This window comes from Paramacrobiotus metropolitanus, unplaced genomic scaffold (genome assembly GCF_019649055.1).
Source record: "Paramacrobiotus metropolitanus isolate TYO unplaced genomic scaffold, Prichtersi_v1.0 Parri_scaffold0000028, whole genome shotgun sequence".
Taxonomy (NCBI): Eukaryota; Metazoa; Tardigrada; class Eutardigrada; order Parachela; family Macrobiotidae; genus Paramacrobiotus; species Paramacrobiotus metropolitanus.
In genome coordinates, this window is record NW_026570248.1 from 581,011 (window position 1) to 600,897 (window position 19,887).

Sequence of the window (19,887 nt, forward strand, 5' to 3'; positions counted from 1 at the left end):
CACTGAAGATTAAAACGTTACAACTTTAAGCTTCTAGTAAAAGACCATTAGCCACGGTGCCGCTCTCCGGAAACGCTTAAATCAGCTTTATGACTTGAGCGTAAACTTGCGCATATATTTGTTTATGTTGATCTTCATGATCAGAATATTCCGCCTGTTTTCTTCGCCATCACGCATGCATGCTCTATGCATCCGCAATTCGCTACAACGTATTGCGGTGATAACCTGTGCGTATCATCATAAAAATATGCTGGCCGCAAGTTTACGATTCCAGTTTGGTTGTTTACCAAACGTCAACACATGCCTCGTCTCAACAATACGGGCAAGAATACACCACATTCTGCACGACATGCACTACGTGCTCGATGTGATTGAATTCGTCGTCTAAAATCGTCGCTTGGTTTTATGCTAATCTGATCGCCGCTAATAGTAATCACATCATTTTACACTCAGCTAACAGCAGTTTTGTCAAACTGATACGTTCCACTAGAATACATATGATAATATATCAGCGTAAGCGGGAACTTAATACTTGCTTAGATCGTCATACTTTTGGCAACATTGCTGTTTATGTGAGCGGCGAGTATATTTTGGTTGCACTTTCGGACGTTATTCAATTGCCGCACCGTATGATCGAACATTTCTGACATCCTCAAAGTCACCGTCAATAATATCTTTATGCATATGCTTTACCCGTGATCCGCTATTTCCGGTGGTCGTCTACGACGCTATTCGGCCGTTGATTCTGATAGTCGCTATATTTACCTGATCATTACATGACGAAGTTTTTGTTGTGTCTCAACCGTTCCATTGGGCATACTCTACTCAGCTGGCGACTCCCAAACACAGCCGCATCATCGATACTCTGATAACTTGTCCAACTAGAGTACAGCTGGCGAAAGCGATGCGGTCTAATTACAAATGGTCAAACTGCAAAAATTCTTATCTTCGCGTTTCAGCGCCATTTGTCATTGCAGTGTCCAACTAGAGTAGAACGATAGCGAGTAGACACCACGCACAATCACACAACGCACTGGACGTCCGTTGCTGATCATCACCGAGCGGAATATTCAATCTTTTTAATAAAACCATGGATTTTAACGGCACTGGCCGTTAAGGAGAAACTACGAATCCCCTGATTCATTATATCCAACTTTACGAAAGGAAGTTTTATTAATATTATTTATTGCTTTTGGACTTGTAAATATCCCGATGTCGCAAAAAAAGGATAAAGAAACCTTGACGGTTTTTGAAGGACAAGTTAAAGGTACAGTAATTCAAGTTCAAGGAGACCCAGTGTTTCTGTTGTTTCTTAAGCATGCAGGCGCTGCTTCGAACCTGTCAGATTTATCGTTAGGTCAAAATTAATTATTTTTATCGGAATCACCGTCTGCAGCAAAAGGTATTTCTGTATACGCTAGTTATATATAATTATCATTAGAAGCTCCAACCGATCGTTTTCGACTGCTTCGATTGCGAATTATGATCGAAGAACGATGTTACTTATAATAATGACCATAGTTATTACAGTATATGCGCCATGGTCGGAGGCTGCACTTATTGCTAACTTTAATTATTTTACAAATCCAAAATTTTGAGTGTGTGAACCTGATGAACTATATCTATAATTTCGAAGTGCAATACAGTTTGTGTTTAACAAGTGCTTCTGACCACGCTGTTTGCATGTGGTCAGTTGCGATGCTTTTTACGTCCCTTTTAACATAGCGACCACTGAAATGAAGTGGTAACAGGTAAGTACAAAGTTAACTGCGGTCTTATATCGTCTTATATCAAGTTTTAAAAGCGGTATTAATTAAGAACTTTGAGATTGTTGGACTTAAGCACAATCCGGCCATCTACAACAATTTCGTAAAATATACGTATTTGACGAAAATATAATCGCGTAAAAGAGTGCGCACATTTTTCACAGACGAAATAAAGATCAATAAAATTTATCTGAGTTCTAATTTTAAAAAAAAATCATTGATGCGCACAATCGCTTACTCACACGGGTTGGCACAAAACAAAAAGCATATTGGAATTGCTTTGTGCATGATAAGTCATCTGAAAAGTCACGGGCCCTAGTTGAAGAAGGAGGCACGATCGGGAGAAAGATATTGCAAATCGATATTGGTGTGACAAGTCTGAATCTGTTAGTAATAATTACAAATTATATCATGAAGTTGTGCAATGACGCATCGGTCTATGAGTAAAGAAATAAAGCGCTGGATGATCAGTAAAAGTTGTGAGAGGAACGGTTAACATATCTTGTTGTCAGTGAGAATTTGTGAACCTCAAAAAGCATTGGCCATTGGGAATTTGGAGCTAGTTCAATGCTTGCCCAAATTAAACACTGCAGCGCGAAATTAATGTCGCAAAAAGTCTGTGTTAAACAGGATTTAACAAATTTACCTTATTTATCGTTTACATTTACGTTGTTCTCACTACTTATACAAATCGTCTACAAACCTAACTTTTTGAGGATACAATACAAATTACAATAAGAGTTTTTAGAAACCATTGTTAGGTTATCTCACTTCTGACCAAAATGTACAAGAATGTATGTACAACATACTTCTTTGTATAACCATGTATGATTGCATGGCCGTAAAAAAACTTAAGCTTCTACGTCGTGTGGACAGTAAAACCAAGCGTGAGCCGATAGCGGCTACTTTATTTTTCTGCTTATATCGGCAAAACATTTATTTGTTCAACAGTATAAAAAACTTTAATCTGGAACGTGAGGCGAATATGGCGAATACATACTGCATCTGGCTAGTTAAGGGCTGCATTCCATGGTTACTTTGCCAGGATATGCGTCCCCCCGCGCAGATGAGCCCGGCCACTTCTGCCCCGTCTTGTCTGGGATCGATTTGTTTGCCGAAATGACCCGATAATGTTAAGCATGTGTGTTTTACTGGGCCTCATGGCAAACCTTACGAGTGCAGCATATAGTCGACTGTAAGGTTATTAGACTACGCTTATACCCTTGTAGGCGTTCCACGGCCACTGCGGATTTGCTTGTCCGGTCTTGAATTGGAGATCATGTAGCGGCATGCACACACACACAGTTTGCTGTGGTATATGCCACTTTAACTGACTGTGCAGTGATGTCGTTACAAAATTCATTTGAAATGGTCCGATTGCATCTTTCACAATGATTCGCTTCAACACCCGCTCCACATAAAACATTTAATCTGCAAACGAATGTTGAAGCAGTTTGTATGTGCTGGCGCGGGCAGCGTTGCACTTCATAACTGGAAATATTTCCGTTGCATGGATGATCTGCTGTTCCCGTACATACATAGGCACGGCCGATGAATTATGGGAACTTCCTGGTTTATGCACAGTTTTCATCTTACAGTGCAAGGAGTGTTTCTGGAATAACGAAGCTTATTAGTTATCGTTAGTTAGCGGCAATGCGTGGACACGGTAATGAGCTCTGGCGTCATCGGGTTGCCAGTTGATCATGATGATGCAGTCGCATTAAACGCTCATAGCTGGGACGGCTGGTCGGGAGCCGGCTTCGGAAGTTCCGGCGGGTTAGCCGTGAGACGGGAATTTCGTTTATATTATCTGAGAGAACAGCTGTGGGTCATATATCTACATTGGTTTTGTGTGTAATTACATTGGCAATAAGGATCTCTTTACCATGAAGGAAGTGTTTATGTGTCTCGGACCTTCCAATCCTGCGAAATCATGGGGTAAATTGCTCAAGTGCAGATGCACGGGTTAATTGTGTAAATAATTGAAAATTATCTCGCAGACTGAGATGCTCTGTTGTGCCGTAGCGTATACCTGTAATTTACATTCTTTGGTTTGCACCGCGGAACTGTTTTTTGTAGCATTGTTAGCTCCATCGGTGTTTGGAAAACTGAAGCGTTAGGCTTTAAATGTACCTATTTCATTTGCTCATTCAAAAGTATTAACTTTGCATTACTATGTCTGCCGATAAAAGTTTATTCGCAGTCACTGCCAATACAAATTTTTTATGACGCGAAATCTTTTGCATGTGTACATATCTGCATTAGGCGCGTTTTTAGGTTGTAAGATGCAGAATTCTTTATTTCAGCCCATTGAGCGCTTACAGAGTAAAGATATAGTTGTCGCTTTTGGTTTCCTCACCTGTTTGCGTGCCACTGTGCAGTGTGCACCTATTTGCCGACAGACAGCGGCCTTCCTATGTGCAGGGCAAAATGAATGCTTGGTGATGGTAATGGTGGTGCTAATCAAGAATCAATTACTATTCACCTGGATCAGCTATCGTTTAAAATTAAGCTTGCTCTATTTTAAACTACAATAAACTCAAAATGATACTACTTAAGGCAAAAGACGTAATAAGAGAAAAGCTTTGCGCCGAGGTCCCGGTAATTGGCATATAATCCACACAGCCTCCTGACGTGTTAATTTCGACTGTCTTCAGTTTATCGTTAACGTTGCCTCCTCTAGTTATTACCACTTCAGGAGCATACACAGGAGACAAAATTATCGTTCTCATATTTTTGCAAATAATTAGCCAAGACGCAATGTGCACAATTTCAAAGGAAGTGGTGGGTTCACAGCTTAAGTCTGATGGTGGCATGACGAAGCCTAAAAATGCGTTTGGCACGATCCAAAAAATGGTTGATGCAAAGATGGTACCAGAGGGTGCTGGAAACACGGAACAAATATTTGTTACAACTACAAACAATCCTTCGGTATTTATTTATTAAAGCGGTAGTTAAAAAGTTTGTACTAAAAAGAGAACAATATTATGTTGCAGCTCTGCAACATTTAATAACATATAATAGATTCGCGATCACTGCACAAGGTAAATGGGTACATTATAGACACCGTTATGTGCAATCATAAAATGCTAGCTTTACTTCTGAATACTATCGCCAGTTTTTGAACAATCTTTGCAATACGAAAATATTTTATTGCTATATGAGCAATTGCACTTTCGGGCGTAACAATCGATAAGAAGGGCATGCAAAGGGATTGAGCAAGATTGTGCCGGTAGGCGAGGGCATAAACATAATACGGATAGCCTCTCATGGAGACTTCGCCAATCGCCACAACCCTGACTCAATTGAATATTTGATGAATATATCGCCTCGCAGGCCTGACGCTTTTGTTGTTGATTAACGACTTCTCAAAGATCTTTTGTTAAGCCCCAATGCCTTTGACTGCAAATAAATTAGGCTGTAAAAATTGAGCCTCTGGATTATAATGATTGGTTATAAGTTCAGATGGACTTCATTTTCCATTGTGAATTCGTGATTTAACTTCCAAAACTTTCGGCTAGCCAAGCGGCTCAGCACTGTTGCGCTGGTTTTCTTGTGGTGAACAAAATTTATAATGTCTATAATTGTGCGTATACTACTGCCTACTGGCTGGCATGCAGCAATAAATATATGTTATCTAACTTATCTTTTGCATAAATCTGTGAAATCTATAACGATAACAAGCAGTGGTCAACATATGGCTTGAATAGCTGAATGCATACATACTTCGTATACCGCTATTGATAAAAAACTACGTAAAGTTCACGATGCGGTAGCAGGTACAGAAGCGCACACAGAGATACCACACACTACGCTGCTCGGTTGACCATTGAGCGATCAAGCTGATCAGTGATGAACTTGGCCGTCGGCAACCAGTCATCTATGATCTGCAATTTATTACATCTGGCCGCTGTTTCGCAATATTATTATTATCGTCGTCTGTAAAGTACGACCCCATTTTTATCCACATATATTTTTTCTGCAGTTTTTTCTAGTGCAGAAATTTCATGTAGCTACAATAATGATGGTTTGTTTGACTGACTGTTAGCACGTTCTGTAATGTGTTCGTCCAGTGTCTCAATTGCGCCAGCATGGGAAATAACGTATCGTTATCGTATGGCACAGGTTCGTTGGTACACCCGTGATGATGGCTCTTGTGCACGTTTCCGAACTTGATATTTTCCTCCCGTCTCGTTGACACAGAGTAATTGGTTTGCACTTGATTGTCGTTACAAAAGTCATATTCGAAGACCGTAAACATGGAGTGTGTTGAACGCAAGTTCGCGTGAGAATGGCGTGCACAATGGCGAATCTGGTGGTTTTCGGATGACGTAATGAATAGCCTCCTTTGCTGTTGCAGACATCAGGGTTCAGTTGATTGATCAGCTGAAATGTTTGGATCAGCGAATCGAACAGCAGGCGTCCATTGTGGGCGAGCTGCAGGACTTCTTCAAGAGAAAGGCCGACGTGGAGAGCGAATATGCCAAGAACCTGGACCGTCTGGCCAAGAACCTGTTGCAGAAGCAAAAGGCGGAAAAACAAAGGTATCCTGCTGCGACTGGCGGGAAATGTGTTTTTGTGCGGTTAAAGTTTGTTTAATATTTTCTTTGATTGAAAAACGTCCTTAATGAAACCAAAATCTGTTTTCTGAAGAGCCACTTTCAGGATCGCGTTATTGGTGTATGAATTTAATCGTATTTTCAGAATTCAAGACGATGATAATAATTTCGCTTAAGAACGGCATTGTGGATTATATTTCGTTTCTGTTGCTGACGGAAAGCATTTCAGTTAAAAACTTCTGTCTGAAATAATAATATGGTATAGTTGTTATGGAAAATATGGCAGACTTTCTTAAGAAAGGCTGCTTTGAAATATTTCGCCGGTTAAAACAAGTTGTCGTTTTTAGGCGCGAGTGTTGGTCGCAGTGTTCGGTGTTTTCGTTATATCAGACCCTTATCCAAGTTACGCGGAAGCAGAGCCGTGATCATGCTGTTCTTGGCGAACTATACGCCAACAATCTATCCAACCGGCTACTGCAAACGAGCGACGATCTAACCAGAATCTACCGCCGCGTAAGTTTCAATACAAGTAACGCGTGCGCCAAGTGGGTTGTTGTTGATATGGATAAGCGAAGCAGCAGTGATTGTGGCGGCACTGGATAAACGTTTACTTTGCTGTTGTAGGCCAGTTGGTTACAAAAGAGTGAAATTTTTACGCAAATTTTTGTGTACTTTACAGTGTCGAGAAATTGGAGTGGAAAGTCACGAAGAGCTATTTAAAGTCCATAATGAACTGCATACAGCATTGAAGACATACTTTTTATGCTTGAACGACTGCCGACAAACTGAAACAAAGTATCGGATTGCTGAGGAGCAGCGGTTGAAGATTAAAAATTCTATACCGGAAGAAAAGCAATCACGAAATCGCAAGCTGAAAGTGTGGACCAAAGAAACCGCTAAAGTATGTACAGGCGATGGGAATTGTTCCGCTTTGATGTTGACGATATGATGAATAAGTGGCACTTAACGACTAACCAGTAGTAACCACCGCGACTAGATAAATTGACGTTCTTAATGGGCAATTCGATCCGCGGAATTTCGTCAGTATGTATTCCATATATTCCATATTCGTATAAAGCGTTTGAACAGGCTTCCCAAAACTTCGGTTAATTAAAAGTTCTATTCACACACATATATTCAGTTGAAAAGTTTTACCCGGATGGGAAAAACAGGGAAAAAATTTTTCTTAATAATTTGTTTAGCATTTCAAAATTCAGGTACATAACGGGTATTTTTAACTGCATTTTTTGTTGGTATCCCCAAAGTCTTCTCTGTTGTTCAATCTGATTGTGTGAAGGAAATAACGTTCTGTTTCGTTGGTTGGTTTAATCGGTTTGCCTTTCAGTTATTACACATTTACTTGTTTAAATCGATATTTTGCATCGGATTTTTCGATAAGTCTGCGAAAGGCAGCTGTGTTAACACAGAAAAAGAAAATGTCATGTTACAGTGTATTTTGTTTCCTGTTTTTCAGAAGCAGACCAAGTTTGAAGAGGCAAAGGCCAAACTTTTGAAAGCACGCAACGAGTATCTTTTGAGCCTGAACTCAGCCAATGCGGCATTGCACAAATATTTTGCTGAAGATCTGCCTGAACTGATGGATGTAAGTCATTCCGAAAACGATAAGGATCAACGAGCGCTTGTGCTGTTTGTGGTCGGCTTGTTGAATTAAATTCAGTTAGCCATCGGGTCCATACTTTTGCGTTGTAGTGCATGGATTTCGGACTGCATCGATCGGTAGCCAGTGCCTTAAAGATTCATCAGCAGGCTACGGAGCAGATGGAGATGCGTAATAAGCAATATGAACTGGAAATCAAACACTGCATTGATAACTTTGATTCCCGTGCGGATAAACAGAAGTTTATTGAGAACAATCACACCGTCTTTATGCTGCCAAGGAAGTTTGATTTCCATTCACAAATTGGTGATGAGGTGCGTCTTTGAATTAAGATCAGTCTCTCTTTGACAGGGTGCAGTTGCCGTTCATGCGCCATAGCCGGTTAGCGGCTAAATCGGGTCATTTGGAGCGGAATAAAACGCTTTTACAGCCCGATTGTCAGATCACTCTGTAAACCTGTCAGTTTTCATTTCCGTATGCCGTTCAACAGATTGGCCGCATCGGAAAAATTGCCCTGCGCTTACGTAATGCGCAGTTAAGAAAGTTAAGAAAATATTTGAAGAGCACGCTCAGTTGCGTCGTGATATCTGTCATTTGGCTTTGTAGCTGTATCGCGGCTAATTTAGTGGACCAGGGTTGTCTTTGTCTGCGGACTGTAGAGGAAGCGAAGGCAACGTTGCGTTACTGATCTAATTAAAAATATCTGTAATTAGTTTTTTGTCAATTCTTCTATGTGATCAAAACTAGTGGTACTTTTATTCAAGAATAACATTTTCATATAAAGTGTTGTTTTAGATATTGTGCAATGTAGGTGCAGATTTGTGAGGTTTACAGATAGATCACAAACAGTCTTTGTATGCCATAAAAGTTATTAATTTTTGCTTTTGTCACTTGTGTCGAGGCCAACAAGCTTTCGACAACAGCTGACTTATTTTTAAAAAAGCGATTTATTTAACGATTGTGACCACAAGTGGTGTTTTAGCGAGGCCGGCTGAAAATTTCAACAATGAAATGCTATTATCTTGCGCGTTGCCATCGAATGGGATGGCACCGGGGGAATTGAAAATGACCTAATTGTTATTTCAGATTCGCGAAGTAACCAACGATCCCCTCATACAGGATGAGCTTATCCAGCGTTTCATGCAGCTGACACAGCGCATTACTGGTCTGAGGACAGAGAACGAGGAGGTAATGTTCCATATAAACTCTATCGTTTGTTACCATCGCTCGCGTAAGAGTGTAGCGTTATGTTGACAGTTGTCTTCCCTTGCGTATCTGGTTTAGATCTGGAAAACTCTGGATACTGCTGAGCGGACATTGATTGGCATGATTGATCTGGTCGATTGTGATGTGGAAGCCGTCTACGCGGCTAATGGTCCGGCATCGTTCAGCGATGAGCGGCGACTGTATGAATCAGTGAGCAACGGCAGTCCAGCGCCGGGCACACCGATTGCCAAGCTGCCGGAAACGGCTGTGATCAAAAAGAAAGCAGATAAAGCGGAAACTGAACAGTTTTATCTGTCGGTGCGTTGTCTGCAGCTTTTTTTTCATTGGTCAGGGAACTAATTTGTTGAAATGTTTCAGAAATTTCAAGAATTCATGCTCAATAGCAACCTCATAACACGCCTGCAAGCCAAGCAGAAACTGCTGCAGAATGCGCTAGGAAATGACATTCTTAATGGGAAAACGGGGGCATTGGTGGCCCGACACTCGACTTTGCCGCCCAAACCCCGACGTCGGCGCATTGCTCAACTAGGCTCGGCCAGCCAGCGACCAAAATTATTTGGCGGTAGTTTGGAAGAGTACATTGAGGTATAATTATGGCTACAATTATTTTTAAAAATTTAAATGTTGCCTATGATAAAGTGTTCAAATCTGAATATAAGTGCAGATATATATACAGAGTAATGGATAAGTGCGTGTAAAAATGAAGAATCAAGAAGGGCATGATCGTAGGTAGACTAGGTAGGATATTTCTTCTGGTTGCATCATCAGCCTTTGTGTTCGTAACTTCGTATACGAGTATGGATAGACGTTTAATCGGTAAGATTGAAACGAGAGCGATCATGATTACCTGAAAAGAGAATTAATCGGTGTGGGAGCCGCTGGCGGGCATGTTTAGCTTATTGCTTGACGAGTTTGGTTACACTTCGTTTACTGGCAGCCTGCATGGACTTCGCACGGATAGGTTTCTTGTTTTATTAAATTAAATGATTAATACATTTTCTGTTGAACTGTACAGTACATTCATTGCTACACTGTCAAAATGAGAGTTAAAACTTGCTGGTTACCGGTTTTTACAATTTGGCAGAAATTTCTTATTGTATTTGGTATTATCGAGACATGTAGACAGCACGCAGATTTTAATAATTTGAAGGCAATTCTATACACTTTAATCAGTTTAATGTTCGTGTACTAATCTGTATTTAGCAGAAAAGTAGATGCCATCAGCTATGTTAAATTTGCATAATACTACAAGTGCAGTATTTTTACGAAGCTGTAGAACAGAAATTCGGAACTATGAATGAGATGAGTGTTGTGTAATAATCTCTGATTTCTCATGGAAGGGTGAATATCGCAAATTTTTACACCAAACCGCTTTACGTTCTGGTCGACCTGGTTCGGTTTCCGGTGAATGGAAGCGCGTCATATAGAGAAAAAACCTCTAGGGAATGTAATCCATAAAAGTTTTGAGTCAGTTTATTTTTTGATTTCTGACCAGTTGGAAATAATTTGAACTAATTTCGTATGTCATTTTCGCTTTTACTGTAGGCCACCGGACAAGAGATCCCTGTGATCATTCGCAGCTGTATCCGCGTCATCCGTCAATATGGATTGCACCATCAAGGCATCTTTAGGGTATCTGGGTCACAAGTTGAAATTAACAATTTCCGTGATGCATTCGAGCGAGGTACTGCCAGAGAGTCCAATTGTCAATGAGGGATTTGGATGGGTAAATGTTTTTTCTGGCTTTTTTCATAGGCGAGGATCCATTAGCCGACGTTTGTGACGGAAGTGATATTAACTCCATTGCCGGTGTCTTTAAGCTGTATTTGAGAGAACTTCGCGAGCCGTTATTTCCGCTGTACATGTTTGATCAGCTTATGGAGATCAGCAGTACGTGCTTGGTTTTAAATTACTTAAAAATGTCATCAAAGCGGTGGTTACGAAAACGCCTGACTTTGCAGAATTGGAAGCGAAGGAGGAGTTTGTGAAGCAGATTCGCGAATTGTTAATGAGCTTGCCGCGATCCGTCTTTATTGTGATGAGATATTTGATAGCCTTTTTAAACCAGTAAGAAATTGATCTTATGTAAGCATCAATAAAATTGCCTGTAATTTATTGTTCCCATTTTGTTAGCCTGTCGGACTATAGCGATGAAAATATGATGGATCGCTTCAATCTGGCCATCTGTTTCGGTCCAACGCTGCTGCCCATTCCGGAATCGCGCGATCAAGTACAATATCAGCAGCGTGTCAATGTGCTGATCAAGAATATCTTTCTCTACCAAGAGGATATTTTTCCGCAAAATTTTGGTGTGGTTTATGAAAAGTATGACGTGGATGTTGGCGAGATTACCGAGCATGATGCTCTGGGAAGCTCAGAAAATTTGTCCGATGACGAAACTGAACAAATCATGCCCGATACCAGCGAGGATGGTAAGCTACTATCATTGCCGATCGATTTGATTAATTTATGAGTAATAAATGCATTTGTCGTTAACCGAAAACTAACACAACGACTGGTGTTCGCAGAGACGGCATAAATTGCATAAATAAATTGCATTGCATACTGCATAAATTAGGCCTTTTTATTGTGTTAAGGTGTCAGAGTCACTTTAAAAAATGTGCGGCTGCACAGTCTAAAGGATAGTTGTTTGAAGTAGTACACATAACTGACCTTATACTGTACTAGTAAAGATCTTATGCGCCGAATCAGATTCTGTGCTGTCGCCATGTTTACGATTGTGCAGTGCTTTTTTCTGCTTACGGTTTAACGGTAAATTTTTGTGTTTGTAGAGGGTGAACATTATGAAGCGACTGCTGTTTTCGATTTTTCTGCCCGAACACTGTCGGAGCTGACTGTTCGCAAAGGTGATCTGTTGTTGCTGTTGCACCAGATAAATCCTGAATGGTGGAGAGCCAGACTGCTTACCGGCACTATGGCTGAAGGTCTAATTCCGGACAAGTACATCGAAATCAAACGCAGGTCCAGTATGAGAACGGCCTCCGGAAAATTACTATGAGCGAAATAGGAAAATTAAGTTACTGTTGCGAATTAAATTCGATTACATGAATTTTGGTTGATTGAGTTGAAAATGTTCTTGGTGCGTGGTGAAATTGATACTTGACTTACAAAATGATAAGGATTCTGGGCTCTGATTCACTTATTGTTTATACGGTTAGAGTTACTTATTCACTCTATCAAATCTTATTCAATTTCGATATGGTCGCACGTCACTGAAAAATTCATCATAGCGTTCCATTAAGATGCGGAAATACGATCTGTTTAGGTTTATAAAATGGTTATTTCTTATAGGATTTCGGGATCATCGGTCAAGAATGGTTTAACGAACGGCAAAACCGGCCTGCATTCATCGCTAACCGGTTCCTTGGAGAGCAGTAGTGCTAGTAGTGGTAGCACAACCACTTCCGGTGAGGATGCAACAACCGGTTACAGTCTTTCTACCCTGGACCTTTCCCCGCGTAGTAGCCCAGTAAAGCTCAACCATGAACCCCCGACTAATGATAGCGTCAAGTCGAATCGCGACGCCGATGGTTCAACAGTAAGCAAAAATTTGTCCGAGCAGCTGGTGATCACGGAGAAAACTCCCCGGGAAACCCTGGAAGAAAGGCGCCGGAAGAACATCGAGTATTGTCGCCACCTGAGCGCCGATGCGGCTTATCCCGTGCAAACTACTCCTATCCCCCCGTCACCCCGCTCGCCGCGTCCGTTGACCTCGCCCATACCCAAAGATGTACCCCGCTATTATTTTGGCGGCGATTCATCGTCGCCCCATTCAGCGAACCGGAAGTTGGAAGCGGGCATGGTCGTTTCTTTGTATGAGCCCATAACGTTGAGACGCGAGAAATCCTGTGGAGATAATGTGGGTACACCTGATCTCGTGATGAATCTGCCTATCAAGTCTTCCAGCCCGTCGTATTTGACGGGTTGCACATCGGACAACAGTCCCGATACGACGGCTGCTGAACGGTTTGCGCGATCGAATCAAGGGACTATGAAAAAAGGCGAAACGAAGCTGGGAATCGCTGTAGAAGAGATCAAGTCAGCAAAGGCACCTGGAAGTCCGAGCTTGAATAATTTTTCCTTGCATTCGTACGAGGAACGCGCTCCTATCACGCCCAGACACGAGAAAACCTATTCGGATCCATCGGCGTCTATTGATGAGCTTCTAGAGAGTTTGAAAGCTGTGGCATCGCCCCGGCTGACTGGGGCGGATGTGATAAGACCCACAGTGGCTCCCAAACCTCAATTCAAAAGCAAACCGACGGTTGCGCAAAAGCCGGGCTCCGGGAAAAAGGGTGGCGATCTGAGTGGGTCAAAGTTTGCTGTATCGAAGCCCACCAGCTGCTAAAACGTTGTTTGTAATGCGATAATATTTTGTGTATATTTTAGTGTATATTTTCCGTTTTTTGCCAGTATTTACAGTGCTCTTGCATAAAAATTTGTGTGAATTGATTACGGTATTTTATATGTCTAAGTATTTCTGTTTCAAGCAATGCTGAATGATGTTCATGTTTCGGTTGGTGATATTGTGTAATTCTTTGTTTGATTGGTTTCAGTTTTTAAAGACTGTTTGATATCCTTGCCCTTGAAATGAATAAAATTTACTTACTGAAGATGGCTTTTTTTGTATGGCAAATTGGCAATCTAGTCAGTCCTGCGCTCTGCTTCATGAACGTTAGGAACTCTGGAACAAAAAATTTTGGCAGTGATATGAATAAGTGGCCAATGCTGGTAAAGAACGGAATCTGTTGTGGCGTTGAGTCGCAGTTATGCCATTTAATTTTGTGCTCGTATAACGACTAACGTTTTCTGTGTACTTATGGCAGTATTGTTTAGTTACCCATGTTCAGTTTGGACAAAATGTGGGTTTTGAAACTGCACTCGTAGAAATCAGACCGTTTCATGTTACGTATATCTGTACTGTACTCTGTGTGTTTAAACTGAAACGGAAAACACCGAATTTACCGTATAAAAATTTGATATGTGTTGTATGTTCTTACAAGTTCTACTAATAGATAATTACACACAGAACTTTACGAATAATTAAGCATGTACAGTTGTACTATACACTATACAGCGAGCCAATGTACTTCTACAGTTGTATTGTACATACGTATTGCATAATATATAAAAGTTATTATATAGATAAAATGTATACTCCTAAGTCGTACCCGTAATTAAACTGTTTGTAGTAGTGGTAAAGAATGTTCTTGCGTCATCGTGAAATTTCTATAGAAGTATACAAAGTAGCTCTACTGATTCTGTCAGCCAGCAAAAAGGAATTTTATTTATAGGTACAACTGCCGATCGGAATGAGCGATCTCTGTAATTCGGCATGTACTTTTAATATAGATATTTATATAGTCATATAGATATACTATATAAAGCCTAAAAACGGGCAGTGTAGGTACGGCCACAACATTTTTAATTCCGCCGTGGCCAAACAAACATTTTGTGAACTAACTCTGATGGTGAGTGAAATACAGGGGCAAATTTGTATGATGAGAATTATAATCGTAAAGCGAGCAGATGTTCTGTCGAAGCCATTGAGCAACAATAATCAGACTTGCAGACGCAAGCTGGTCATTTTTCAACCACCAGGCTTGAATTACCCAGCCATATTTTAGACTGAACAACATTTGCAGCCACTGGAAGGGAAGATTGTCTGTCTGTCTGCTTCGTGACAATAGCCGCAATTACACATGCTTCATAAAGGTAAATTCAGACATTTACAAGTAAAACAAAGGAGGACTGCGTAATTAAGTGTATCATCGCTCCAGCTGATGAGGTGACTGACCTTTCTCGTGCGGTGCAATGCAGAGTTACAAACTAAGTATGGGTAGTTGCTTCCATGTGATGCTGTAGGCTATAGGGCCTTCTGTATAGCAAATTATTTTGATATTCAAAGTTTTAAAACATGAGCCGAAATGAATGGAGGAGGGGTTAAATCTTGGATCGTCGTTACTTGTGGCGCTTGAAACCATGGTTGCTAAGATACATTAATTACTCTACTCTAGATTTCAGAAAGTTAATATGTTCTGTGTTCAAGTTTTAACAGTGCTAAACCCATTAAAATGTTGTTTGTTTCGTTTGCCACGATATGTCTAATTTGGCACAACTTTAAAAACGGCGCGCTACAACTATGCATTTTAACCTTGTTCAGGCTTCGCAATAATGCATATGTACAGATTTACATGCATACATGACGCAGAGTATTTTGGCCAACAGTAATTTTAATGAATTTGGGCACAATAAATAAGTAAACACTCACATCACAAACGGAGACCAAGCAACAATACTTTCAACAAAAGCAATGTATCACGCAAAGGTGCGGTTTACATTTGTATCAGTTAGAGACAACATAACAACCTTTTGGAACCAAATTGACTAGATCCCACTCATCCCATAGAGAATATCATGCAGGAATTACAAAATATCTTGATATTGACGCAAATGGAGGTACAACAAAATTGTACCACAAAAGAAAAAATTTAAATGTTATAAAGGCTGGAACCACGCTAGATAAGGAATGTGAAAAGTACATATACAGTTTTTTCCACGATTAAAGATGAACTGATTTCTTGAGGTTTCATTCCATCACAAAACAGGATTTATTTACCGTCTTCCACGCATGCTGGAACACGAAGGCCCGTAGATGGTAGGGCAAGGGCAAGCGCATCACATCCGCCGGCTCATTGACACTGCGCAAAATGACATCACGACATCGATCCTGCAGTCCGCCGAAGCAGCGTCGCATATTCCGCACATGCATCACCGTCTTGGCGGCCGTGGAGCTCGCCATGGGATACAGTTCTTTTTTGCATTCATTCACACCCTGAAACGCCACGCCGAGAGAGTGACCATCTTTATAAAAGGTCACCGTTCCGTCCATTCCATTGCACAGCACGCCGATCACCGTTGGCGTGTTCTCTTCAAAAGGATCACAGTAGCGCCGCTGCTGCTTCTGATGGTGGATGAATCCCTTATGGCACAGTCCCCAACTCTCGCCATCATTGCCTAATAAGGGCTCAAACACGGTGGAGGAGGTGCGCGCATCGGCCGTCCCGATGCCGACCATCATGGCCGTCCCGAATACGCGGCTGCCGAAGACCACTTCCCAGTAGCACAACTGACCGTTGAGCTGCCGTGTGCCACGGACCGCTTGGGTGCTGTTACTCCACGACGGATGAAAGATCACGGTCCGATCGTCACACAGCAGGACGTCCTGAGCGGATCGTGGAGGATGCCACTGCCAGCAGTCAGGAGAGGCATTGCGTAAAGGACACTTGGATGGAATATGCGAGATCTCTAGCGGAACCTTCTCCAGCGTGTCACTGGCGCAGATCTAAAAATCAACCTCCGAAATAAATACTGTACTGTTACAGTACGAATAATGTTGCTATAGTATAAATATTTAGATTTTTGTCACCATACCAGATGTGGATCGGAGATATCGTCATCGACATCGTCCATGATCGTATCCTGTCGGACGATATAGTAGGTAAATCTTTGAACTGCCATCAAAGCAGATGTGCACCGGGACACTTTGATGAGGAAGCAGGAAAAATTGCCGATCGATTGCGTACGAGTACAACATGAGCGCAAATGTGCATGTTCTTACGATCGATATTGGAAAGGGCAGACGTATGATTGGCAATAATCAATTCATTGTGTGCGCACTTTCCAATGAACGGAAAAATCGAACTGGGACGTTGCGAGGCGGGATTACGGCTGTACTGTACTCAGATGTCCGTGCTGTACACTGTACAGTCGGATGGCGCAAATTCTAATGTCATAGAAGTGCGTGCAGCATGTATTGAATCTGCATGACGTGTGATCGGAAGGGCACGCGCCAGCCGTTAAATGGTGAATATTAATACGTTCATGTAGATCAGCATCCATTTTAAATGTATGGACGCGTACGGTGTGTGCCGCTGTATCCCGGCATATGCGCCCTTGAAATTATAGCCAGACGGCGCGTGGCGGTTGAGTTTTGAATATGACACCGCCATCCTATTAATTTCGACAGAGAAGAGAAAACGACGGTATAGCATTCATTCGTGAGCGGCATGGAAAATGCAGATGAATACATACAACGGATGGGCATAAAAATTGTAGGTCAAAACACCAGGTGTTCGTAGATTTGCACGCGCTCTTGATAAATTTAAAGTTTATCAGTTTAGTAATCAGATCAACGTAGCAGCAGCGAAGAAAATTTGTGTAAATGTTCCATTGTCGCGCGCCGAATTCGGCTGCAACTTTACGCTCAAATTTAATTCTGTGCCTAGCTTTTCTGAAATGATTGGAGAAGTATTGCTTATTGGTATAGTGAGAAAATATAAGGCAGTGATTGCTTTGAGCTTGCTTATAGCAGCGATTAAATTTAAACTGCCCGTAGTAGTTTTTTCATGATTTTTTGTTATGAAATAGCGCTTTTCATGCTTTAAATTAAGTACTGGCAACAATCAGTCTCCGGTATCTAACCGCGTGGCTTACTTAAATTAAGTAACCAAACAGAAGACGAAAATACTCACAGGTATACCGCTAACCCACAAACACAAAACAAACAAAACAAGTCAGTCGATAACAGTACTGGACGTATAATACCCCCAGTTATAAAACAGCTTGGAACGTTTCATAATAAACTCCATTATTATAACATTATAAATTAAATGCACTTTTCGGGCGATTTAAAAGGAAGATTAAGAAGCATTGCTCCTAAATGCATTTCGACATGGAAGAAATCAGTACAGTACTTAAAATCTTTGTTAAAGTTGCAGCTAAAACTCCTAAAATATAACGACTGCTGATTCGATCACGAATCCGAACTGAAACTATGTTCCAGTGCATTTACGGGGTATAGAGGAGGTTACGGCTGCCACAATGGCATGAGGCTTTACATCCGCTTGCCAGGGTTGGATGTTGGCATAATCCGCGATATCTAGCCATATATTCGCAGTTGGAGTAACGGTTTTCGTAAGGACAACTATTTACTGCAATAAAAACAAATTTAGAACATCCCAGAACGAACGTTTCTACTGCAGTCTACAGCTTAAGCATTATTGAGCACTGTAAATGTCTTAAAAACAACCTCCAGTCTTCCGCACTTACCACAAAGATTGTGGTGGCACTGTCCAGGACAAGCACTGCATGCGGTTCCGGCTTTATAAGGCCGAAGCGCGTCGTGGTAATTGGATGCGCTTCTGCAAAAGAAGATCACGATCCTTTTCTATTTTAGTTAGTTTGCCAGAATAATGTAACAAAATAAGTACAAGACAGTCATAGGCGGTTCCAGTTTACTCGTAGAATATTCTATGTTTTGAGTTGAGTTTCAACGCTTACAATTGTCTACCGTTGCCCCATTGAGTATGTACTTGTATACTGATAATACGAGAATAAGTACTTTATAATTTATTCGATCGCAGTTTCATGTAACATAACAATTCCGCTAACCCGATCGAAGAAAGGTCAGCTGCACGATGATGATTTGGTTAATTAGTGATCTAATTGTATGTGGTATATAATCACTATGTTTGAAATTTAAAAATTCTAATTAGTATTAACTGAATGTGGATGGATACATAAATGCACAGGAGCACTTACGAGGGGCAATAATGGCAGACATACAGCTGCCACGATCCACAATTCCGGTATCCACAACCCACTTGGAAAGTTCCAGCCCAGATCATCTAACAATACAACTATGTCTATTAAAACATATTTCCGACCAGCACGCCAGAAGCCGCAATTGTTGCGAAATTGTGTGATAGTAAATAAATTACCTTAGCAAATGCCCAAACTAGACAAAGGCCGAATACCTGAACATAGTGTCCGACCACACTGGGATTGTTTCCCGAATGTCCATAACGAAAAAATCGCGCCTCATCGGTAGACCATATTTGCAAAACATCGTTCCACGAGAACGGTCCGTTAAATGTGCGCAATAAATTTTGTCCGCATCCGAATTCTGCATGCAATATGCATTCACAATTAGTGCTATCAAACGCTGGCAATTATGAGTAGAAGTTATACAGCAACCTATGAAATTTTCTTGCGACAAAAATATGTTTCCTGGTTACCATTATCGTTCAATAACGCTAGTGTTAATTATTCAACGTTTGAATTTAGTTTCCGTGGATATCTTTGGTGTGTTACCAGAGATATCTATAGATTTCTGGCATATGAAAACAACACGAACAACTTTTTTTGTCAACTTATCGCACTTACGCGTAGTTCTTCGTTCCGAAGCGCTGTTGTGACCTCCGCGACACTGGTCTGCCCAGTCCTGTGCCTTCTGAGCGGCACTGGAGCTCCAGCGCATTTTCAGCATATCGGCAGCCGGAGGAGAAACCCGAGCACGTACTTCATTATGCTTCTGAGTGATATAAGCGGCCAGGTTCGTGTTGTATGCCGGCGTCAAGGATCTGTCAGTCAAGTAAGTTCGTGAATACGAAATGCCTCTCGCAGTTCGTACATGCAAACCGAAACAGATCCCTAAAATTAAAGTTGTTAACCGCAGCTAGGAAGATTTTAAATTACGTTATCCAACAAAATAATTACCTTTCGTATAAAATCATTTTTAAAGCTTACCAAGCAGGACAAGCGATTTAAGCAACAGGTGGAAGAAATTGTGGTTGTGTGCCAAAGCCGGCATGTTGGGCGCACGTTTGGTACTTGCACTTTGCAAGTTATATAA

At 41.2% G+C, this 19,887-nt stretch overlaps 3 protein-coding genes across 6 annotated transcripts; 1 reads left to right on the forward strand and 2 right to left on the reverse strand.

The window, feature by feature from the left end:
- The first annotated feature begins 341 nt into the window (after positions 1–341).
- LOC129588065 (SLIT-ROBO Rho GTPase-activating protein 1-like) lies at positions 342–13,804 on the forward strand. Of its 4 annotated transcripts, XM_055482096.1 has the most exons (16): positions 342–875; positions 978–1,267; positions 6,127–6,310; positions 6,673–6,838; positions 7,005–7,226; positions 7,800–7,928; positions 8,036–8,257; positions 9,030–9,131; positions 9,228–9,467; positions 9,528–9,755; positions 10,716–10,854; positions 10,926–11,060; positions 11,132–11,237; positions 11,304–11,602; positions 11,963–12,152; positions 12,483–13,804. In XM_055482096.1, exons 2-16 carry the CDS (start codon positions 1,213–1,215, stop codon positions 13,537–13,539), a joined length of 3,474 nt encoding a protein of 1,157 aa, XP_055338071.1. In that variant the 5' UTR covers positions 342–875; positions 978–1,212; the 3' UTR covers positions 13,540–13,804. The 4 variants fall into 4 exon arrangements, with proteins under 4 accessions (XP_055338071.1, XP_055338070.1, XP_055338072.1 ...); XM_055482095.1 differs by having other exon boundaries at positions 342–1,267; XM_055482097.1 differs by lacking the exons at positions 342–875; positions 978–1,267 and adding an exon at positions 3,016–3,704.
- A 1,609-nt stretch (positions 13,805–15,413) lies between these two features.
- LOC129588112 (SPRY domain-containing SOCS box protein 3-like) lies at positions 15,414–16,993 on the reverse strand. Its single transcript, XM_055482189.1, has 2 exons — positions 16,626–16,993; positions 15,414–16,536 (listed from the first exon to the last, which is right to left on the reverse strand). The coding sequence occupies exons 1-2, from the start codon at positions 16,710–16,712 to the stop codon at positions 15,781–15,783; spliced, it is 843 nt and encodes a 280-aa protein (XP_055338164.1). The 5' UTR covers positions 16,713–16,993; the 3' UTR covers positions 15,414–15,780.
- A 1,004-nt stretch (positions 16,994–17,997) lies between these two features.
- LOC129588182 (cysteine-rich secretory protein 3-like) lies at positions 17,998–19,608 on the reverse strand. Its single transcript, XM_055482310.1, has 5 exons — positions 19,419–19,608; positions 19,010–19,158; positions 18,795–18,880; positions 18,303–18,391; positions 17,998–18,184 (listed from the first exon to the last, which is right to left on the reverse strand). Exons 1-5 carry the CDS (start codon positions 19,519–19,521, stop codon positions 18,042–18,044), a joined length of 570 nt encoding a protein of 189 aa, XP_055338285.1. The 5' UTR covers positions 19,522–19,608; the 3' UTR covers positions 17,998–18,041.
- Between the last annotated feature and the right edge of the window lie 279 nt (positions 19,609–19,887).